The 24,445-nt window shown below is 46.0% G+C and overlaps 1 protein-coding gene and 1 long non-coding RNA gene across 2 annotated transcripts in view; one reads left to right on the forward strand and one right to left on the reverse strand.

The window, feature by feature from the left end:
* The window catches only part of RYR3 (ryanodine receptor 3), a 508,260-nt gene that overhangs the window by 48,165 nt on the left and 435,650 nt on the right, over window positions 1–24,445 (reverse strand). The window contains exons 66-71 of the mRNA XM_034994885.1: window positions 19,346–19,666; window positions 16,774–17,014; window positions 9,746–9,833; window positions 9,553–9,645; window positions 1,780–1,950; window positions 1,383–1,442 (exon numbers count right to left, since the gene is read on the reverse strand). Of these exons, the coding sequence (XP_034850776.1) occupies window positions 1,383–1,442; window positions 1,780–1,950; window positions 9,553–9,645; window positions 9,746–9,833; window positions 16,774–17,014; window positions 19,346–19,666 (974 nt within the window). The remainder of the gene's footprint in view (window positions 1–1,382; window positions 1,443–1,779; window positions 1,951–9,552; window positions 9,646–9,745; window positions 9,834–16,773; window positions 17,015–19,345; window positions 19,667–24,445) is intronic.
* On the forward strand, window positions 2,835–21,332 carry LOC118003741. The gene is made up of 6 exons (XR_004677399.1): window positions 2,835–3,430; window positions 9,023–9,184; window positions 11,974–12,122; window positions 17,947–18,107; window positions 18,706–18,822; window positions 20,212–21,332. It is a non-coding gene; the product is annotated as an uncharacterized LOC118003741 (long non-coding RNA).

Raw genomic sequence — 24,445 nt, forward strand, 5'->3', positions numbered from 1 at the left:
TCTTTTCAGCTGTGCCTAGCCTGTTTTTTTCAACCTATAAATTGGATTTTTAATGTTACTGAATACTTTTAATTTTTGTAATTGCTATATGGCTTTTTTTCAATCCATATCCACTCTCCTTTAAAAAAAAAAATGTCCAGGGGCTGGCTCAGTTGCTGAAGCATGCACCTCTTGATCTTGACGTTGTGAGTTTGAGCCCCATGTTGAATATACAGATTACCTAAAAAAAATAAAAAATAATAATGTCCAAGTCTTGCTTTATAGATATTACTGCTATGTTTAGCTCTTTAAGTATTTCAACCACACTTATTTTTAAATTGCTTTCTGCAGTTCCTTAGGCTTGAATTCTTCCCTTTGTTGCATTTTCTGACTCTAATGGTAGTGGATTTTCTTTCATGCCTTTTTTTTCCCCCCTTTGGCTTCAGGAGGAGTTTTATTTATTGGCATCTCAGACCATGTTCTAAGAGGTGGAGAGTCTCCAAGTAGTTTTATGGTTGTCTCTGCAGGAGATTTATAGGTTTTACTGGTTTAAGGTTAATTTTATGTAAGTTTCTTGCTCCGCATCTGTGCACAGCATGGGTAATTAGGTCCCACACTCTTCTTCCTTTAAGGTTATTAAAAACCCCAGCCTCTAGGTTACAAATCTGGTTCAGAAAGCTCTGAGTTTTCCCAATCGCATCAGCGTGTCCTCATTCCTGTAATTTAGAGTGTCTTCTTTATTCTGGCACTTGGGATTTCTTTTTACTGCTTTTTTTTTTTTTTTTTTTTTTTTTTTGGTAATATATTTTCCCCACTATCCCCTATGTTTGGGATGGAAAGAAGTGGCTGTTTGTGTCAGCTTAATCCTCCATCTTAGGGCATAGTATATCTGAGGAAAGAGTCATTCAGATTCACAGGCCTGGGGAAAAAAATCTCAAACAGACTTTAAAATCAAAGTTTGTTTGTTTGTTTGTTTTGGTTTATACCAACTCTAATAGAGTTATTTTGTTTCTAAATCTCTAGATCAGGATGTGCTAAAACTCTCCCAGGTGTCCATTTCACTGTTTAACAAGGCTCACAGTAAATTTGAGACCTAATCTAACCCCCTGCTATGGCTGGATGTTCACACACTGGTAGGTGGGAAGACATGCTTCATTAAATGCCTCTTTGCATCTTCTTTGTAACAGCAAAGGAAAGAACAAAAATTAAGGGCAAAAACTCTTCCCCACACCCCCAAACAAAAGTGAAAATTAAAGGCAGAGAGCCAGCCCTACCAATTAAACACCAGTACTCAGAGGCTGTTTTTAGAACACATTAAAGAGAGCATTAGCAAACTAAATGGAAGGATGGCACCCTACAGCCAAAGGGAAGCCTGCGTGAGTTCTGTCTTCCTGCTACATCACCTTCTCCTGCAGGTGCAGGTTATTCCGCAGATGTTCCTTCACCTCTTCATCTGTGTCCCTCTGTGGAAAGAGATATTAAATTCTATTTCTCGAGGTCACTGTGGAAATGTAAAGTAGGGCGCAGGGAGGGATGGACAAGCAAATGGGCAGTTTTGCTGGGATCTTCATTATAAGAACAAAAGAAGAAAAATGACAGACTTGTCCAAAGGGCTCTCAAACCAGCTTTAAAGATGGGGCTGTGTTGCGGGTGTGCACCTTGGTTTCTGTTCACTGGCCGCCCCCGCCCCGCCCCCCGAGCCCCAGGGAAGGAAGACGAACCCTTAAGACGCTGAGCAGCCACCACCACTTGTATTACGTTCTGTGTTACGTTCTCAGCCAGAGCAGACGCGTGACTTACATAGCTGTATCGAGATTTGGCCAGGGAGATTAGCTCCTGATCGCCTGGCGTGCACATATTCAAACCAATGGGCAGCATTTTCTTGAGGGCAGCCACGATGAGCGAGGTCTGGATGGAATACAGGTCTCCCCTCCGCTTTGTCTTCTTCCGTTCCTGGTCCTGTCCTCCAGACTAGGAGATGAGGTTGAAATAAACAGAGGGGCTCAATGATTCTGAAAGGAACGGCCTCCCCTGGAGGCAGCTTGCCTCCTCGTGGCCCTGTCCGTACAGGAGGGCCTTCCTACACGTCAGGGCACAGTGAAAGGAGCGTGTTGAAGGCATCCGGGGGGCCGTCAAAGACCCGCCCGGCTCCCGAGCCCCCTCCTTGTGCGCATGCTCACGGAACCACGGAAGCGGACACACACCACGGACGCCTGCAGGCTTGGCTCCCTTGTGTCTGGGCCAAGTGAACAAGCCCGCTGGCGTTTTCAAAAGGAATGATTCGATACCAGATAAAGTGGTCTTAGCAAAGCATGGAGAAGCCTGAAGCTGGGGTGTCCGTAAACACGTGGAAGAGCGTCTCCCGTAGAACCGCTCTGCGGTCAGGGCGGAAGCTCGTGTCCTGGAGCTCCGCGTCCCCCTCAGACCGCCGCCTCGAGGCGGTGCAGATTCTCAGGGGAAAAGGGCAGTCCCAGAGTAGGGCTGCTTGGGGAGCTGGCTGGGGAACGCTCGGAGGACCACCGAGGAAAACAGAACTCCCCAAGTCTGCGAGAGGCCGCCCTTCTTCTGTTGATACCGCCTCAGCCCTCGTGGGGAGAGACTGCCCAGCAAGGGCCACCCCGTGGAGCAGTAGGTTTCTGAGGAGTTCGAGGCACTGCGCTGAGCCACCCAACCGAGCCCTCAGTGGCCGCCACACACGGCCGTGTGGGTAGGCTCCAGGAGACAGCCCTGCTGTGACCGGATTCTCGTGAGGTCAGCCTCTGAAAGAGCACGCTGCCCGCCTGGCACCTCACTTGCAGGGCTGTGCCTCCGGGGAGCGGGTGTGTGTGTGTGTGTGTGTGTGTGCGTGCTGGAGAGCCGGAAGCAGAGGATGAAGTCGGGGTGTGTGTGTGTGTGTGTGTGTGCGCGCGCGCGTGCTGGAGAGCCGGAAGCAGAGGATGAAGTCGGTGTGTGTGTGTGTGTGCGCGCGCGCGCGTGCTGGAGAGCCGGAAGCAGAGGATGAAGTTGGTGTGTGTGTGTGTGTGTGTGTGTGTGTGCGCGCGCGCGTGCTGGAGGGCCGGAAGCAGAGGATGAAGTCGGGGTGTGTGTGTGTGTGTGTGTGCGCGCGCGCGCGTGCTGGAGGGCCGGAAGCAGAGGATGAAGTCGGGGGGTGTGTGTGTGTGTGTGTGCGCGCGCGCGCGCGCGTGCTGGAGAGCCGGAAGCAGAGGATGAAGTCGGGGACTGCGAGGGAAGGAGAAATGGCGCTCACTGAAGCTTTGCTCCATGAGGTGGCCCTGGAATGTCTGCAGGAGGAGGGGGCAGTGCTGCGGTCGATGCTGACGTACAGACCGAGGGCCCTGGGAGCAGGGGGGAGGCCAGACGCCTCTCCTGGAACGAGCCCGTAAGACCTGGGACCCTGAGCTGGAGCAGCATTCATCTTAAGGAGGCGCTGGTTTTCTGAGAGAAGAGGAGGGTAAGAATCCACACTGCCTTGGGACTGATCTCTTTAAGTTACCTTTAAAGTGTGAGAGAGGTTCGTAATTATTAATGGACACTCTTGAAATGGCTGTGATTTCTGTACCTTCAGGAGGTTACATCACAGCAACCACAGTGAAGCTCCTTGCCAGCAAAACCCAGGCTGGCCAGTCGCCGCCAGACAGTTGTGCTGGTTGCAGGGCACCTTGTGCCTGGTGCTCCGAAACAGCAGGTCAGGCCCAGGACAGCAGGCGGAGGGGCCGGGGAGAAATATGAGCAGGGGGTAAGAAATGAAGCTAACAGAAGGCAGCTTCTTGTGTTCTAGAATGCAGCGGAAAGTGAAAGCTGGTTCACACAAACACCTCGAAGAGCTCTCTCATTCACTGAGTGCTTGCTAGGTTCTTTACGTGTTCTACCATCAGGCATAGAATTCTAAAGGTTGTGCCTAAGGCAAAACTCAGTTACAGTCTCCATTACCCCTGAAAATCATCCATAAAGGACAGAACTCGATTTTGTGTACATAAACTATGAGGTGTTCTGTACATAGAAATGTAAAAGGTGAATAGTAACATGCCGCCGAATATAATCAAGTAAATATGCAAAATGTAACTATGTAGATTTGATGCACTTCAAATAATTTCTTGCTCATTCTATTTTATTGGGCCAATCTCAAGTTGCTCTTATTACAAATGCTGCATATATAATGTGACTCCAATGTGCCTCCTACTTAAATAAAACATTTCTAATCCTCCCAATAACCCTGATACACAAACAACACAGTTATAGAAGTGAGAACATGATGCTCAGGGAAGGTAAGTGATTTTTCCAAGTTCACACAGCAGGTAAACATCTGAGTCAACATCCAGACCCAAGCCTACCTGGACATGGTTTCATTTCCCTTTTCTAACTCCAAGCTGCAAGTGACCTGGTTCCTGACCATCTCCCTTTCTCTGGCACATATCTTAGGGCAGGGAGTTTGTGATAATGGCAGCAGATGCACATTAATGAATAGAGAGAAATATTTCCATGTTATATTCTATATGGGTTACTGGAAATAAACCCAGGGTGTATTTCACCATACGCACATTTTGTGCAAAAACACATGGTTATCTGATTTCAAATCCTGAAGGTTAGTCCTTGGAAAACTCTTTGAACTGTGGGAGACTTGCACAAGAGGCAGAGATGTACGGTGTGAAAGGACTGGGGCCACTGACGGCACATAGGATTCTGAGCCTGCATGGCACAGCAGAGGAGTGAGCCTTTTGGGCTCTCATGCCCTGTCGGCACCCCTATCTCTGTCAGTGTGCTGGCTGCAGAGTGGGTGGCTGGGGAAGGGAGCAGAGATAGCAAGGAGACCTCGGTTAGGGCGAGGCTTGGCTGGCTTCCCCGGCTTCCCCATTCCAAGGGTGGGTAGGCCTACATTCACTCTTTGATGGGCAGGTGTCTTCCCTGGAGCAGGCCTGGGGGACCTCCAGGTGGGAAGATCCATTCTGTACCACCCCCATGGTGATCACAGTGCAGCGGGTGGCCAGAGCCTGGCATCTCTAATACTAGGACAGAAAAGACACATCATGCATTTGACCTGTACCTTTACTTGCATGGCCTGTGTGGGAAGACAAAAGAAAAGAAACAAGGAGAAGAGTCAGTCAGTAAAAGCAGGGGTCCAAGGCATAAGGTAGCACATGTTAGTCATAGCTTCTTAGCCCCCATTTCTCAGCCAACACAACAGAAACTCAACAGTTCTGGAAGCCAGTTGAGCATGGCATGAAGAGTGAGTGGGAGGTTATGATGGAAGTTAATTTGGTCAAAAGGACTTACACCCAAACCAAGCAATCCACCCCCAAGGCAAGGTCGTCTTGAAGACTAGCCTCCCCAGCGTGTGCTGCTCAGACCCAGGTGGGCTTTGGGTCTGGCCACGCACACAAACCCTTCAGATCTAGAGCCTTTCCCCTCCAACCTCCCACCTTTCACCTGGGTGGGCTGTAGATAATCTGTCATGTAACCAAAGACCCCAATTTTCTTTCTTCCTTCCGCCCACCACATTATCACCTCCAGCAGATCTGTGGTTGCGAGAAGAGAAGGAAGAACTGAGCTAAGGGGCAATGTGTGTGCTTCCACAAAAAAGACGTTTGCTAAAAAGAAGTGCTCTAGAAATATCCAGGGTAATTCAGGATTGCCCCACAGCCCAAAGGATGGAGCATCTCCCTTCCTGTGCTGTGACCTTCAAATATATCTTTGGTCACAGCCTCTTTCACGATAGAGGTTCTATATATTTTTTTCTTCACATACTGCTAAGATTGGTTAACTCAGTGTATTTCCCTAATGCTAGTTATGCTGGAAGTGCTTTTCTTCTCCCCTGAAATTTTTTATTTTCCAAAGAGAAATTTATGAATTCCTAGACCTCCCCTACACATATCACCAGTAGTTTATGATCAAACAGATGATTTTATGTGTGAATGTAAGAACAAAACATAGACCCTTAAGGGAAAGGAAATTTGAGAAGGACACAAATGGGTGGTGTGTTGCACTGAGACAGCACAGGGAGAGGCTTCTAAAAACAGGCAAGCCTGCACCACATGGAGTACTTACCCCTACTAACAGGGTAAGTGAAGTAAAGACAAGTCAACCCAACATTAGATATTAGGGGGAAAGATGAATTTCCAGAAGCCAGTCTGAGAATGAGAAAGCAACAGAGAGAGAGAGAAAACAAAGAAGGGAAGGATGGGGGAAGCAAGAGTAGAGAAGAGTAAGAGGGAGAGAAGAGGTGGCCAAGAGGGAGAGAGAGACACGGAGAGAGACAGGGGGAAAGGTAGAGAGGAGGGGAGGGGAGAGCATGGGAGCTGCCCCATTGCTACAGGAATACAAAGTGAAAGAGGTGGGTGGTGGAGGGGATGAGAGAGAGGAGAGCAAGCAATAGAGATAGGTGTAAGAAGCAAACTCCCACATGTAAGTCTGAATACCCTGGAAAATCTCAAAGATAGCCTCTAAACTCTTCCCTGTCCTTTTTCAATACACTGAAATCACACTCATGGGATGGAGAGGCTTTCAACAACGAGGCACTCTAATACTTCCTGCCTTACAACTCTGTTTTTACTCATCATCTTGGTCAAGAGACTGGCATTTCTTGGGCTAAACACGTTCTAACTTACCATTCCCCTCCGAGGAAGCTGCTGCCATTTTTCCAGAAAACAAAACAAGTTTAAAAACAAAACAAAAACACTTGCTCAGCTTAGTTACATTTAGCTTAACATATATTTGCAAACTGGTGTTATATAAAGAAAATATACAATGAGCTCTCAAAACAAAAACAAAAACAAACAAAAAAAAACACACCTGTCTTCATTGCCAGAAAAATTATGCATCTTTGCACCGATCTTCAGTTAATCAAGTATAAATAGTGTGGCCCATTGTATATTTTGTTTCTGCCTCCTTTCCATCTGCAATGGCGTGTGCAGTGTGTAGGCATGCAGCATTCCAGTACACAGGCCTTTGCAACAACTGCCATATGCATTGAGGCCAACTTCATTTATACAACACCAGAATTCAGCTCAGAGTGGAGATAAAGGCAAGCACAGCTGACCATTCAGATTAGGGAGTAGAGAGAGCATCTAATTTCAGGGAGGAAAAGGTGATGGGGATTAAACTGAGAGTAAGACTACCTCCTCCCCATTCTCTCATATGTAGTTCTACCTCCAAAGAATACCAGAAATGGCTATGAGTTGCTGTTTCCTGGAGTCAGGGTAAAGGGGCCTCCATCTGAAAGAATGTGCTGCATTTATCTCTAGTCTAGAGATGCAGTTTAAAACTGACTTTTAAACAGCATCCTGGTAGAACTGGGAGGAGTCAGGTAGTAAGCTCAAGCCCATTCTACAGATTGGTAAATTGGGGCCCGGAGGAGTTAAATGATGCAAGGCCATACATTTAGTCAATGGCTGGGCCCACGGGTGGGACTTAGCTTCCTTTCAGTCTCTAGTCCTACTTACTACTACACTTTGTGTCTCAACTGAGGCAACAGGATCAATAGGAATATCTGTTACCCTGAGAAGCATGGTAAATGTTATTTAATATCTGGGGCCCGTCCTCACATTCACTATACTGTAACGTTGACCCTTTTTCATGTAGCTCAGGAAAAAACTGACATACAAGGTCAATGGGAATAAAATGAAAGTGTTTGCTCCTATAGACGAACCTTAGCAATAGGAAAGATGCACAGATTCTGAATATGACCTTCCTCTGACAAGACAAACATACCCTTTTCCTCATTCAGCAATGTGAATGAACAGAATTTCCAGTTAGTTTGTTAGTAGGTTAGTTTTGAAATGTCATCCCCTGTCACCTCATCTCTTTCCAAGTGTAAACCTAAGGGTCCTAAGTAACCACTGATCACCGGTGCACTGAGATGTCTTTGCCATTTCTGCTCATCTGGGATCCAAATCCTTACACCAGTGTCATTTCCATTGCTTTGCTGCCATCCGCTGACAGTAACAATGGATGCTAGCTGGTTCAGTCCAGAGCCAGCAGCTCTACCCCAAGGTGAAGGTAGCATAAAATCTATCTGGGATTTACTGACTTTCTGTAGGTGGATGGAGCAAAAGGAGAGCCAATGATGGCTGTAAGAAGACCCTTCAGAGGGAATTTAAGATAAATGTCCAAGGATCAGGAGTCTGAAAGATCCTATCTTTGTGTATCTCACATGAGCAGCAGATGTGTTTGCCAGAAGTTGAATGCAAAATGAATTTTGGAAAATCAAATAAAAATTATCTAAAGCAAAAAGGGTCCACCTTAAGGGAAGTTCCTTTGCAGCAAAGACTCCTTTGAATATGAATATATACTTCTGATCTCTCTACTTTGTATATGTACAATTTTACATGTCAAACTTTATTAAGCACTGAATAGCGGATTCTAAACTCTAAGAGTCAATTTTTGGATGCTGGAAGAAGTGTTAGTGTCAACACAGCTAAAAGACAGAAGGGGTGGGAAGGTTCAGAGTGATGGCAGCTGACTAGAGCTAGGCACACGTGGTGAAGTTTTGGGTGCTGAAGTTTTCATTTTTAGTTGTTATACCAGCCCTTTGTCTGCAGCTTCACATACACAAGTCTTCATCCCAAATGGTTATTTGGAAAGATGCTCCAAAGGCTTTGCTACAAACCATTGACTGCCATCTTTCCAGTACTGATTCTCACTTCTGAGGGGTCCCCATGCACACTCCACCTTCATGTTCCTCAAAGGCAGCACTATACCAGCAATGAGAGAGATGCACATCTCAGGTATTACATGTCACTTATACTTGACATATACAGTCAACCCTCACTGAGGCACACTTCTCAAGGGAACAGGGTCAAGAGTAAGCCATAACAACTGGTAACAAAACATCACATTTAACTAAGTCTTGTATGTATGTATGTGCACCTGAAGAGTGGGTCTGAGAATTCTTTACAATCCAAATAGCAAAGCCTCCCTGTGCAGAGCTGACTCAAGAGGAGCTGGGAGGCCAGGTCCCCTTGCTGTATTCCTGCTACGTTCCTCCCTGTAAGTTGCTCTTTTTCTCAGACAGATATCCCGTATGTCCTCTTTTAAATATTTCCTGCAGGGAATGGACAAACTTTGGGTTTCTGAATGCAACCCACATGGAAAATAAACAGAAGGCATTAAGAGGTCTGCACAACTGAAATAAAACAGCTACTGGATGTTCCAGAAAGGAGGAAAAGAAGCTTACTGGAAGAACATGTGCTAATGAAGTCTTCAAAGCAAGGTAATTTCCTCATAGCTAATCGAAAGGTGGCTCTAGGCGTGTGTAGTTTTGCAGCTCATTACACTGGAAGTAGTTCTATTTAAAAACAACTAACAGCAGCTTTGGTTTGGGAGACCTCTTGAATGCCTTAGGCAAGTCTTGAAACTTAAACTTTTTGACATACAAGCAGCTATTTATTCAGAAAATGTGATGACCATGCTTATTTGAGAGCAGTTTCTTCTGGCTCATTCTCAAAGAAACAACAGTAGAGACTGCTGGTTTTTGTGGTTTGACCTAAATTCAGTATGGAGCTAATCCCTTCATACATCCAAGATACATAACTTAGGTCAAGATCGAAGAGTCTTTGGAGTTGATTTCAATGGACTTACTTTCGACATCTTGCTTTTGCTGTCTCCAGTTAAAAATGCCAAATTATTAATTTCATTCTGAATCACAAAATTTTGCTCTTCCCTCTTGAAGTTCTAAGTGGGGGGAAATAAAAAAGCCAACATTATAAGAATAATTTTGGAGGTCTGTACCTTTCACAGCCATCTCTAAACCCAGGGCCCACATGTTCCTTACGTGAGATTTACACCACAGGATGAAGACCTCTGCCACCATGCGGAACAGCTGGTCAGAGTCAGCATTGGGACTTTTAAGCCAGTTAGATCTGAGGTGAAAAGCAAATGAATATGCGTATGAAATTCAGTAATGATGAAAACAGTTACATTAAAAATTATACCCACATCGGCTGTGCACACTTATCCAGATAAAACTATATTCCCACATGAAGGCAGTCTTCAGAGAGACTAAATATCAGTGCACTCCTTACATGTGTGTAGGCATGTAATTGTAGATATTTTTGAAGGACTTACAATAATCGTCTCCATTTTACCAAAGGATTCAAGGATTATCTTTGCAAACAGATGTCGGAAAACAACATTTCAAATTTGTCAAAGGTTTTTTTTTTTTTTTTTTTTCTTTTTTAAACAGATGAAGTGATTAAGGTTACACTCTGTTTTGGAACAGGCCTCCTTTAATCTATGAGGCTACCAAGACTAGAAAAGTCTCGGTCAGTATGACATCTAATCTTTCATTGACACTTGTCATTGTCAAGCCTCTGAAATATGGAGTGCTCTAAAAACAGTTCAGGCCTAACACCTTTTCCTCTCAAAGCCAGTTTAATGAACGAAATTTGGAAGACAATGTATTTTTCACTGTTTTAAAGTGTATGGGCAGAGATCAAACATTTCTTATGCCCTCTGAAATGGTTTAGAAGTTCCCTATAAATAACATTACTCATTTCTTTCTTTCTTTTTTAATTAAAAACCAGACCAAGTTAAGAATTTCACAGTGGCAGCAAGAAGGCTAAATTGCGGTAGAATTAATTCATTTCCTAAAAGTTGTCTTGCCCCTAAGTATCTTACATATTTGAATCAAATTATGTTTTGAAAGGGCTGGGTGAATTGCCATTTTCAAATATCTGTGTAGAATAACATAGTAGAAGTTAAATCATCTACCATCATTCTTAGGTTAAAGAAAACTTTGGTTCTCATGAATGGTCTGAAAAACCCATTGTCCCTTGGTGCATGCAGGGAAACAGCTATAAAAAGCCAGTTCCCTAAGCCTTGGGACACCAGACTGAATTGCCCTGAGCAGCCTGTACCTTCTGTCCATTGATGGAGAGCACCAGCCTAATGAGGAAAGGGGAAGACTCATGAGGCCAAGACCATCTTTGGACCTCTCTTGCATCTCCATTCCTTATTGCCCTGAGTTCCAGCCTCACAGACATCCTTATCTAACCTTTCTTGAGTTCTACCTCAACTAGCCTCCCTTTGCATGGCAGACACTAGGTTGTCTACCCCATACTCATTTTCTTCTTCTTCCTTAGGAACAAAAGCTCATTTTATTCAGGGTGGCACTGTGCCTACTGAAGACCACATTACCCAGCCTCGGGATAGCTATGTAACTAAGTTCTGATCAATGAGATGGAAGGGGAAGTTGTTGGGTGGACCTTCTGGAAAAGCTCTCTAAAAAGGGATCAGATAGCTGAAGATGCCCTTTGCCTTCCCCCTGTTGCTTTCATGCTTCCTGATTGGAATGAAAATACGAGGGCTCCAATGACAATTGGCACACTGCACCATAAAGTCACTTCAAAGATGGCAGCCAGTGTTTAGGAGGGAAAAACAGAGGAATGAGGCTCTCTAATGAGGAGCAATCGTACTGGCCCTGGATTGGGTATCTTTGGACTTCTTTGTGAGATTTAACTTCCAATTTCTCTAAGCCACTATAATCAGGTATCCATTATTAGCAGCCAAATGCAAGCCAAACTTGAGGCTTGAGATTGGTAATGCTTTTTGATTTCATTCATACTGATTTTTCAGGACATTTGTTCTGACATTTGTCAGAAATGTCAGCTGTTCATTCCTTAGTGTTTTGGTTTAAATGAGCTTTGTAAGTTTGCACTGTGCCCTGAGTGGGAAGAGGTGAGGTTTCCTATCCTCTCCAGCCAAGGCAAAGTACAGCCACAGGGTGTGGGATCTGCAGGAGCTCTGAAAACAACAGGTGAGGTCAACATTCCCTCACAGAATACCGCAGAAGATTCTGACCCCTTTGCTATCTTCCATAGGAAGGTAGTTTCCAATGAATGAATTTTGTTTTCCATACCCTTCTTCTTCTAGGAGGCATATTTTCACCCTTGATTTCTAGTGAGGTTCTTTCTTCAGGTTCAGAGTGGTAGGTGTAAATGAAGAATATCTCATTACATGTTTCCCCAGGACACAAACTCTGCACCTCTCTAGTATTTGCAGGTGAATAGAAGACCCTGACCTCATCTCTCCTATTGGCCCATATCCTTTCCTGTCTGCCCCCATGATGCAACCAGGCTCATCTCCTGCCTGCTCCCAGTCTCCCAGAATCCAGATCTCTCTCAATATCTGACGACTCGATCCTTTTGGAGGTACTAGACTGATACCTGGGTCTCTTTTATCATCTGCACTGCGTGCTGCCAAAAGGCAGTTGGAAAATGCAAGGCTGTAGGTGGAGAAGAAAGTTGGGCTTAGAGGTAATGATCGGCAGGGGGTGATGGTTGAAGCAACGCAAGTGAATGAAATCACTGAGCATATTAACAGGAAACAAGAAACGTAAGAATAAAATCTTGGATGATCGCAAGAGTAAAGAGAGATTTCATTTTCAAAATGACAAGTTATCAGGTTTTCAAAGAAAGGAAAGCCAGGTATGAGGCTTTGAAAGAAAGAAAAGCCGTATTCCTATTACATTCATGGCCAGGTTGTCTGAGTTAGAGCTAAGAGCTTATCTCAACCTTGTTCCTAAGCCTCCTGCAGAAGACACAGCCCGGGGCCGTCACTGCTGAGGATTTACTCAGATTCCCTTTAGAGCCTGAGAGATGGGTTTTCACCCCAAATCCCACTGTTTAAAGTCATTCATTTCTGTGTTCTGAGTGTTCCTGATTGCCAGAAAGGAGGCTGAGAAGCCGTTGCCTCATGCAGAGAGAGCTGTTTAACTGCACTGACAGCTCCTGCATGAGGAGATAGAGAGCGGATTTGCCCAGCTCTGACCACACTACAGACCCAGCTTTCGTGCTCATTCTGGGTCAGCTTTGGGCTGAACACTGACTGACGGAAGCTTCTGTTCAGAACAGTGGTCCAGAGGGCTAAGGAACTTTAAACAGTGCCATGACTGAAGGAAGTACAAAGGTTTACTATGACGAGGAAGAACAGGGAGGAGGACAGGACAAGATGGCTCTCTTCAATATTTAAAGAGCTGCCACAAGACAGACTAGAACAGTTTTGTGAGGCTCTGAAGAGCAAAGTCAGAGCTGATGGGCAGGAGTCACAGAGCTGAGCTCAGAACCATTTGAGCTGTCTGAAACTAGAATGGGAGGGCACTCCTGGCAAGTCCCTACCTGTTGTCCAGAAGCATGGTGGATAACCAGAGGTAGGAAATGCACTGCCAGGAAAAAGGAAGGGGGGTATTTACTCATCCAGTTATAGGTAAGATAAGGTGACCCCTATTTTTCCTGCCAACTCCAGGGTACCATACTTCCAAGCCAGCGATTCTTTTGGTGAAGAAAGTACCCAAAGAAGGTAAAGGCAGACACAGAAGAAGGAAGTCTTTCTAAGTTGGGCTCGGGTGGCCATAATGTTCTCTGGTGTTCAGGGAAGAGCGGGTTGAAAAGTGGGGATGAATGAATTAATGATGATCTCAAAGACTCTCTGACATTGCCATTTTTAGCAACTGTCAAACACTGTGTAAGTAGAACACACTCCATCTTGAGTCTTGATTGTCAATAGTGATAAATGCAATTAAAGAGCTATTCTAGGAGCAACCTTACTCTCCTTTCATTTTTGTTTTTACCTCTAACTCTGACAAATCCCCTCTCTAACCGCTAATATAATGATGTTATTGGAAATGACGCAAACCATGATCCTTAAAGCAGGGGTTCTTTTGAGAGAGTAAAGTCTCCCATAGACAGGTAAGGGATTATATTATATAGTATGTGCAAGGTATTTATTTTCAAATGCTAAATAACATAAGTAATCAATTGTTTTAAATAGGAAACGCAATTTGCCTTATAAAATAAATGCTAAAATGGGCTTCTCCAGACCTATTTCCGGCCCATGACAGAATGGCATACTACTCAAAAGTTAGCAATGCTCCCCCAAATATTCCTAAGTCCTTTCAAGATCTACTATTTTAAAACTAAAACTTTTCAAATTTATATATTAGGCCTTTAAATTTTAAGAGGGTGTGGTATAATAAAAATACCTATTTGGTCCTTGCTCCCCACTAGGACCAACTATCCTAGTCTTCTGCCTGCTCATAGACATTCCTCAGCATCCAGCTTAAATTCTTTACAATTACAATTACCCTCTGACACACACCCTCAATTCCCTCACCTATTTTTCTTTGTCATACTCACTTTGCAAAAACCCCAACTTTGGTTAAATCCAACTCTTTCCCTATTTTGGGCCTGGACCCGGTGGTGAACTGGCTAGAGAAAAAGACAACCTGGTGATGGGTTTCACCATCAATTCATGACCACAGATCTCAAGTGTGGTCCTTACTGCTGCCCAGTAATCACACGACACTGTCCTGGCCCAGCCGCTCTCCCCCTCTCCCTGGCTGCCACCTTACACCTTCTCTTTACTCCTCGAACCTCCAAGCACCTTCTCCCCATCCTCATTCTCAGCTGATTACCTTGTCTCCTACATCACTGAGAAAATGACCCCTATAGACCCCCAGACATTGTGTGTGTGTGTGTACCAGCATCAGCACCCATACTCCCTGCCCTCCTGATTGTTTCTGTGGATAAACTATCTAATGCTGACCCTTTGCCTGCTCAGAGAACATTGCTTTAGAAATGATCTCTCTTGCTCTTACATGATAAATTTCCCCTTCTCTAACTAGATCATTCCCATTAGCGAGCTGACAAGCCTCCCATCCTAAAAACTCTTCTCTTGAGCTTACTTCTGCCTCTAGCCAGCATCCTATTTCTCTGCTCCCCTTTGTGGTAAAATTCCTTGCACAAGTGGTCTGTATTGCTGTCTCCAAGTCCTTTTCTCCCATTCTCTTCCTGCTCACTGCAGAGGCTTCTGTCTCATTGCTCCATTGAAACTGCTCTTGTCAAGATTACCAATAACTTTTACTCATCATTCTTTCCTCCTGGCAACGCTTTGTGAGGTTGGCACCCAGGACACGACATTCTGTCAGTTTCCTCCCATCTCACTGCTTGTTCCTTCTCAGCCTCATCCACAGGTTCCTCCTCTTCTGCCTGATCTCTTGATGTTGGAGGGCACAAGGGCTTGGTCATTGGAACTCCTCTCTCTTCCCCTCAGTCCCTTCCCTCATCCAGTCTCAGTATGTTACTGACTCCCAAATTCCCATGTCTATACCAGAAGCCTCTCCTGAACTCTGGACTCATATATTCAATGGCCCACTCAACACTTCCATTTTTATATTGAATAGGCAACCCAAGTTTAACATGTGCAAAAGTGATTTCCAGAACTTCCCCTAAAAAATGTCTGTACCCACAACCTTCCCTGACTCAATTGCTGGAAACTCCATCCTTCCATTTGCTCAGAATCATCTATGACCCTCCTTTCTTCACTCATTCCCAATCTGGAAGTCCTAAGGACTCTACCTTCAAAACAGACCCAGAATCTGACATCTTCTGCCAATCTTCATTGCTACCACCCTGGCCTCTGCCATCAAACTTTTTTTTTTTTTTTAATTGTGGCAAAATACATATAAAATTTGCCATTAGTGACATTTAGTACATTCACAAGGTTGGGCAGCCACTGTCACTGTCCAGTTTCTGAACCATTTTCAGCACTCCAAAAGGAACCCCCCATCCCATTAAACAGTTGCTTCCTAGTCACCCCCCAACACCCACCCCCCCCGGGCCCTGGGAATCACCAGCTGGCTCTGTCTCTAAGGATCCCCATCAGCTCTTGACTGGATCACTGTGAACCTCCCAAATGGTCTCCTCACCCCCTTATTTGCCTCCATGCCTCGCCACAGTGCTCAAAAAGTGAATCAGATCGGGGCCCCCAGGTGGCTCAGATCATGATCCCAGGGCCCTGGGATTGAGCCCGGGGGTCCAGGTCCCTGCTCAGTGAGGAGTGTGCTTCTCCCTCTCCCTCGGCTCGTGTTCTCTGTCTCTCTCAAATAAATAAATAAAATCTTAACAAAAAAAGTGAATCAGATCACATCACAGAGTAGCTCAAAGCCTCCGCCAACTTCTCATCTCACTCAGAATAAAAGACAGAGTCTTCCCAGTGGCCTCTGAGGCCCTCCACTCTTGGTCCCATGTTGCTTTTCTGACATCTCCTACCACTCTCCCTACTCCTCACTCTCCTCCAGCCACACCGGCCTCCTTATGATCCCATGAACACCCCAACATACTCCTTCCTCAGGGCTGACCCCACATGTCCCCTCTTCCTGGGAATATAACCCTTCCCAGACTCGCATGGTTCCCCACCTCATCTCTTTCAGGTCTTTGCTCAAATACTGTTTCTCAGTTAATGTTCCATTTAACACTGTGACTCCACCCCACCCTGGCACTCCTAATTCTCCTTACCCTGCTTTGCATAATTTACTTATGCAAGGAAAGTATATCAGTAAGTATTCAAGTTCTTATTGTGTTTATTGTCTGTGTGCCCTACCTTCCTGCCACAAAAAAAGCCCTTAGGCGGCCGGACATCTTTGTTGTGTTCACACCTGCCCCCCACTCCATGCCTAGAACAGTGCCTGACATACAGCGGTCTGTGTTGAATGAATATGTGACAGAACTCTGCTGAGTGGGGAAGAAGTGGGTCACCGCTGCCCCTGTCTGACCAACTCCCTCTGACCTATGGTAGCATGTGAGGAGTGAGGATGGAAGGGATGGTCACGTCACTGACCATACAGAAACACCGGCCAAGGAACGCACTGTCCAGAGGTCCTACACCAGGGACTTTTTTCGGAGGGGCGGGGTGGCTGATGGCGGCAGCTGTGCCCTCCCTCCTTCCCTCCCTTGCCTGTACTACAACCCAACACCATCTTTCCATCCTGGAGACAGGCTAGCCTAGCCCAGCTCTCCCGCGTACCTGTTGTTGTCCACGTAGCGGATCAGCATGGGGTAGAAGGCATAGAGGTCTCTGCAGAGGACTGCAAACTCATCCAGGATGAGGAGCTCTGCCTCCTGAGTGTCTCCTTTGGTGTCGGCTTTCAGATGCTCCTCCTCCTGCACCGTCTTGACCGCCTTTTTCTTCAGCTTCTCCAGAGTTGGGATGAAGTGGCTTTTCAGCAGGTCCTGCTGGGCTTTGCTGATGATTGGCTGGGCATACACTGCATTTGCAAACAAAAAACCTCCCCCTCATTTCACACGTTAGGACAACTGATGAAAGGAAAGAAGTGATACTGAAAGGTGAGGCTGTGACATTCCATGGACTCAGGACAGCCCCTGCCCTGTTCCCTTCCTTAATTGTCCACGAGGCACTTAGTTCCCTCTCACAAAGCCACAGTGGGGGCAGGGAGCCAGAGGAGAAGGTCCCTACTCCTCTTCTGCTTGTCCAGGCCACAGGGAGCCATTACCCGTGAACTCTTCATGCATGCCTGGGACTGGCCATACCTCTTAGCTCCTCATCACATAGTTTTAGGATGTTCATGTTCATCCGGTTTGGGCTCACTAGCTAGATTATAAATTCCTTGAATGGAGCCTTTTCCCCCCACTAATAACCAGCACTATGCTGAGCCAAGAGTAGGCACTAAGTACTATGGTTTCTGGTTATTTTATAGAAAAATCTGTTGTTAAAAATACATTACCCCAACCACAGTTCTCAGTCCCCAGTGCTTGAGAACTGCCAACTCACTGCCTGGGGGCCCCCCTGGGCCCTGAGGAGGACAGAGAAACTATCATCAGCTATAACGACCCGAGAGAGGCTGGGGTGGCCACCAGAAGTCAAAGAGCAGAAACAGCAACAGTGGAGCTTAGGCCTGGGATTCTGGCCCTCTTAAAGAGAAAGAGAAAACCTACATGTCTTACCCTATTTCTTAAATGGAATATCCTCTTGGTCCACTCGATAATAAAGATCAGAATCAGAGTAATTATAAAAAGTTAAGCAAAATAAAATTAATAAGAGTCATGAATCACTGCCAATGTGCACTGTGTGTTTTGTGTATTTCAAAGTTTCTTTAGCTGGGGTGCATTTCAGTTGGAAATAGCCTACATCTGGCACTGTTTCTTTTAAGTCTCACTGCCTTCTTTTTTACTTTCACAGCAATGGCCGTTGTAGGAGGAGGAGGTGAAGGCAGCTTCCTGCTGAGATGCACTAAGCAAGAAGCCAAAACTCAGCTAGGAGAGCTCAGGGTTCCTACCCGCCCTGCCCTGAGGTGCGCTTCTGCTCCGGCCCCAGAATCAGAATGGCTATTCCAGATGTGGGTGAGCTGGGGTTACAACTTAAAATCGACTTTGTTTCGGCACCAGCAATTAGGTGGCCCCCCTGGTCTGGACGCTCCTGTGGAATAAGAGGGCGAGTTCGCTTGCCACCTGTGCCCCTCATGCTAGGCCATCTCTCTTCCCTGCCCCTCTAGGGAGCTGAGGGAGCCCATCCTTCCACCTCCTCCCTTCCTTGAATCCCTCATGAATTATAAAGTAGAGCTTCTCAACAAATTGTCTTGGGGTTGACAATATTCTTGGGCTAACAGGTAAGAAGGGAACATCAACTTTATTTACTCGCATGTTCACAGGGGCCTGTACTATCTAGTAGCTATGAGCACCCAGAATATTTATAACTCTGATCTCAGTTCATTTCAGAGACAGGAAGGGGGAAGAAAACTTTTCTTCCCTGGTCTTGCAGAGGAATACCTCCTCATTTGTCCAGGAAGATAAATATCTAAGGTTGGGCTAATAGCTCCCTTTGGCCCAGCCACTGTGTTTCCTGGTCCAGTGGGTGGCCTGGGGGAAACGCCTACCACGGAGCTGTCTACACTGTAGGTCCGTCAGAAGCAATGACTTTGCCTTGGCTCTGTCTCCACAGACTCTGCTTTGACACAGAAGACACTAAATATTCATGATTTCCTGACTGTGGGAAGTATGGTTGTTCATTTTCCAAGTCTTTCCCTTTTTTGATGTTGCTTCAGGAATAGAAAATCAGGTAACAAAACTCATTAAGAGCCTACTGCATGCAAAGAGTTCTAGAGGAATGAAGAAATAAAAAACCAAAAAACCCAAAGTGATGTTATTATGAACCTAACTTAGGGAGTGTCTTAGAAAGCATAACATGAAATACGAACACTAGCAACTTCCAGTACAGCCCAGATGGGTGTGAGTTTTATATGTGTACGGAACACACAGGAGGACTTACAGGGAAACCATGGACAGTTATTACTGTAAGAGCAAATGGGATGCTTAAGTACCAAAAGCAAATAAAGCAATGAACATCCGAGTCAGGCAGAGAGTATGGAGGAGGGCTTCCCGGAGATCGAAGGGACCTGATTTAGCTGGGGAGTAGGCAGGAGCATTTGCTCCAAGACGCTCTCCAGGGGAATATTTACTGGGAACTAACTAGGAGGGGGAGGGCGACTAGTTTAGAGATGGACTGAGAGACAAAGAGAGAATGCAGGCATCCTGGCCCCGGGGTAGGGGGTGGGGGCGGGGAGAAGAGGCATTTGTGGTACCTGCAATGCGCTTCATCCAGGACGCCTCGTCTATGCCCAGGTTGTTGTTGATGATTTTCAGAATGTTTCCCAGGATGACACTGAGGTGTTCAGAGGTGACCTTGGTGCACCAGGGCCCTGTGCTGGGGGGCAGGTGCTCAGGCCCCCGCTCCCACCAGTAGGACAGGTAGTTGCAGAGCATGGGCAAGATCACCTCGATGACGTGAGGCATCTCCGTGTACCGGGCCCCCGACTCGGCCAGGTCGCTGATCTCCTTCATCAAGCCTTCCAGCTGTGGGATGTCAGGACACATCTCTTCCACTGTGTCTGGCATGCCCAGAACTGACCAAGAGGGTACAGAAGAACACAAGGACAGGAATTCAAAAGCACAAATAATGCAATCCATTCTGTCTGTCCCACCCTTCCGTTGGTCTTTAGACATTAAGTGACCACCCTCGAGCCTCAGATGAATGAGCACTGGATGTGGGGGAGCTTCTGTCCTCCAGCTGTTTGTGTAAAGATGACAGCTTCCAGAGGCTGGGTTAGCCTCCTGGAAGCCATACTCAGGCTAAAACACTTCAACTTAAGGCCAAAGGAGCGTGCCAGAGACAGCTGGGGAACATTTCCTAAGACTTCCCTGAGATGAAGCCAGTCTCTTGGCTTCTCTTTCCTGGCAGAAAAGGTGATACTAGATGGAGAAAAGCAACTCATCTGTGTTTAGTTGAAAACCTGTAGTTCAGTCACCTGGATCTCTATACTGTTTAGAAAAGGAAAAGACACCCCTCTCATCAAATACTCCTTTAGCCAGACCAGAGATATTACTTTTCACCTGGTTGAGATTTTGGGGGGAAAAATTGCACTTGTGTTAATTTATCCATTTCCCACAGAAGTTCTTGATGAGGTGACTGATGCCAAGGCCTCCTGTCACGCACTTCAACCTTTTTGTTTGTGAAGCCTTCTATGCAAGGAAGAGTGAGTGAGCCCCATCTTTTCCTCCCACTAAAGACTGCAGTCACTTCACTGAACACGGACAGACAGGACGATGCAGCAACAGATGGAGTTCAACATGAAACCAAGGAAGGCTGTCAGATGCAAGCATTGCAGACAGCAGTCAGGGGCTACCTGTCCTGTTCTACGTAAGCGAAAGGACAGGACAAGACAGGAGGAGACACCAGCAGCATCCCAAGGTTCCTGATGGGTAAGAAGATAACAAGGGCTCTGAAAGAAGCACCTGCCCAGAGCTCTGTCTCCTCCAACCCCACCTCCCCTGCCCCCATCTGCCTGGGTCGGGTCCACCAGGACCCGGGATATGGATCACATGCAGACTCCCTCCCCCACAGGCCAAACTTCTCACACTGGGGCCAAAGCGGCAGGCACCACAGGAGGCTAGGGAGTCCGAGAAGCCACAGGCAAATGTGGAACACTTTTCTGGAACATCAGTTCCACTAGATGACTTGAGGAAATTATTTTCGATATTTGGAGAAAAATGCAAAGTTCTCATGCATTTCCAAGGACAAAGCAGAAGACTTCAAATAAAATGTTATCTTTTGTGAACTGAGTTACAGTGGCAGGTCCTTTGCCACTGGGGTTACTGCTGGCTGGAAGCATCCCTTCTCTAGATTTTAGGTACCTAGGCATTGAAGGGTTAATGAATAAGAGAGGTCACAGCAAATTCTGTGGCCTTTAGGAATACTGGTCAGTTGAAAGGAACGGTTTTGATTTCTCCCTTGATTGTACTTCCTGGAGCAGAGATGCGGAGCAATGCAGCCTGTCTTGGAGACAATGAATCTGCGGCTGAAAGAAGCAGGTGTGCTGGATGCCAGGTGCAGTCACAAAGTAAAGGACGCGCAGGAACCTCCCTGCTACAGGGCAGGCCCCAAGCGGCCCGAACACTCTTTGCCTAGCCATGACGTTCTGCTGCTGTCACTGTGGCTGAAGAGCTCTCTTCCTTGGAAGTCATGAGGGGTTCAACATCTTTTAAAATCCAGACAATTCAAAGGGCGCCCGGGTGGCTCAGTCGGTTAAGCGGCCGACTCTCGATTTTGGCTCAGGTCATGATCTCAGGGTGCTGGGATCTAGCCCCACGGCAGGCTCTGCGCTCAGCGGCGAGTCTGCTTGAAGATTCTCTCTCCCTCTGCCCCGCCCCCCACTTGTGGTCGTGCTCTCTCAAATAAACAAATAAATCTTTTTTTTTTTTAAGATTTTATTTATTTGACAGAGAGAGACACAGCAAGAGAGGGAACACAAGCAGGGGGAGAGGGAGAGGGAGAAGCAGGCCTCCCGCTGAGCAGGGAGCCCGATGCGGGGCTCCATCCCAGGACCCTGGGATCATGACCTGAGCCGAAGGCAGACGCTTAACGACAGAGCCATCCAGGCGCCCTAAACAAATAAATCTTAAAAAAAAAAAAAAATCCAGACGATTCAAAAGGATTAGTAGTATGAAAGCCAAAGAATGTGACACTCCTGTGATTTATAGGGGAAGAGAATTCTACGGGCCAGACGTGGTTTACGGCCAATGCTGGGCATGTGCCGAGAAGGTCTGGCCTGTCCCTCGCAGCAGAACCACCATCGGGGGTGACATCAACATGGAGGTCTGCAGGAGCCTCCCAAACAAAACCATTTTACACATACAAGAAGCTACAGACCAAAGAAGGCAAGCCTTCCATCTTGAAACTCAGCACACAGAACAGTGCCAAGTGCCACAGATGTAACTGAAGTTCACAACTGTTTGCTCTCTAATTATCAACGAGGCAGCTCAGAGGGGTGTGTGTGTGTGTGTGTGTGTGTGTGTGTGTGTGTGTGTTTAAATGACACACAGACAGTACATCACCAGGGACACTTTTCCCCTACCTAAGAAAAGTGTTGCTTCAGGGTGTTGCCCTGGAATCATTATAATGACCTTTAAGAGTTATTTATATGTAACTGGTCCTTGAGTGAAAGAAACATTTGTGATTCAGATGGTGTTTTGTACCTCAAATGCCACATAATAAACTCACAGAATGAAGGCTGCTGAGTTACGTACCTGAAACACAGCCTCAGCTGGGTCCTATCAGAATCCAACACAAGACTGTGGGGGGGGGGGGTTATCATTAGAACACACTGTCCTTTCATCTTCTACATCAGGGGTTCCCAAAGTGGGGTCCTCCCACTAGCAGCGGCAGCATCACCTGGAGACTCTTTAGGACCTGAATCCAGCTCTACTGAGTTATAAACTCTAGGGGTAGGACTTAGCAATCTTTGTCTTAATAAGCCTTCCACATGATTCTGATGTATGCTAGAGTTTCAGAACCACCAAGTAAGGTTCTAAAGTCAGATTTTCTTCACCAAGCAGCCCTTCCCCAAGAAGAGGCCATCTTCTTCTTGGAGAAGGAGAGTGCCACCCTTTGTGGAGGCAGACAGCTGACACAGGAACTGGACCTCCTGCTCTCTCTGGAGGGCTATTCAATAAGGGTCTGGAAATAAGCTGGCTGGCGACTAGGGTATCTTGTTTAATAATCTGATTAACAGACCACTGCCACACATAACCAAAGGTTTATGGTTTATCTAATTTTGAGTATCTGGAAGGTACCAGTATTAAGCCTTTTCTAGGCATATCTTAATAACTTCTGGATGAATCAGAAAATGCTCCAGGGTCATATAGAAGAGTTACTAATATGAGTAACTGCTGGCAAAACACCAACTGTCAATTAATAAAGATGTCCAGTTGACTGAAGCCTTGATACGTCAGCTCATATTATATTTCTAAACCAAAGGCTCACATCATTTGTCACCCTATACATCCCTCCCCCATCTCAGTCCCTCAGGCCACTCACTTTGTATAATAAATGAAGTCTACCTTCTTAGAGTCCATTAAGCCATCAGTCATCCTCTGGCTCCAGGCAAACCCGATTATCCCAGAACACATATTCACGTACACTCTACTTTTCAAGAGCCACACACATGGTCAGCATTTCCTCTGTTGATTAACTGAATGATGGAAACCATGGGGTCAGGGGACTTGGGCACACCCCACAGTGTGTCACTGATGGACGAAAACTGTGTCGACTCTAATCACATTCTTCTCTTTTCTTCCCTGTGGAGTCTGCAGTGATTGATATTTATTTTTCATTTATGGATTGTTAAATAAAAGTCTTGTTAAATAAAAGTAAAGTACATAAAGTGAGAAGGAACATAATTCCAATAGCCTTTGAGAAGAACAAAGGGACAGAGTCATGCCCTTCCTTCCCAAAGCTCATCCAAGGCTTCCTCCATCTTTGTCAAGTCCTCATTTTGCCTGCTACTGTATGTGTATGAGCTCAAGAGCAGAAGAGGTCCGTTTCTACACATTGGTCAAAAAGAGACATACGATCTCCTGAATCACAGCTGGGGCAGAACAAACGGATGAATATCTAGTGCTGTCATGATGGGCCCGTGTCCCTTCGGAGCTGCTCAGCAACACTTCGGCTGGCCTATGCCTACAGGTGTCAACAGCCCTTTCTCAACCAGAGCCCGCCCAGCTGCTTAGCTCCTCTGTGAGCTACAAGATGTGACTCATTCAGTTTCAGGAATGGGTGGAGAAAAACAAGGTTAGAGATAAGATTTTTGCTAGTCCGAGAAAGGGGAGAAAGGGTGAGGTGAGGCTGGGAGGGGTAGGAAATGAACTTAGAGAAGTCACAGGAGACTCTGGGAAGCTGAAGCATCTGGGCAATGTCTCTCTCCTAACTTTGAGAACACTAGTCTCCACTGTATTTATTCGAGCTTGGGACCAGAACTTCATTAAGTGGCTTTGTCTAAATTGTCCTGGTCATCATTTCTGGGGGCGATGTGCTTCTTTATCTGAAGTAACGAGAAGCAAGTTGGAATAAAGCCACTGTGGCTTAGCACTCTCCATTTTTACCTGGAGAGAAGAGGATGACACAGGAGTGTGACATGAATAGAAAGTTCTAGCTCTTAGAACTCTCTCTCTCAGGATCTCAAGACCGTTTGATAAGGAGGCTTGAACCGAATGGAATTGCCACACAGTCTAATCATCTACTCTTACTATCAATATTTTCAGAGAATATTGGTTCTGAGTAGGATAGGTTCTGGTTTGAAATGGTTTATTACAGTATTTTCTTAATATTGACTAAGCCCATGGTGTGG

Source organism: Mirounga leonina, unplaced genomic scaffold (assembly GCF_011800145.1).
Source record: "Mirounga leonina isolate KUSES-001 unplaced genomic scaffold, KU_Mleo_1.0 Mir_91, whole genome shotgun sequence".
In the NCBI taxonomy this organism is placed as follows: Eukaryota; Metazoa; Chordata; class Mammalia; order Carnivora; family Phocidae; genus Mirounga; species Mirounga leonina.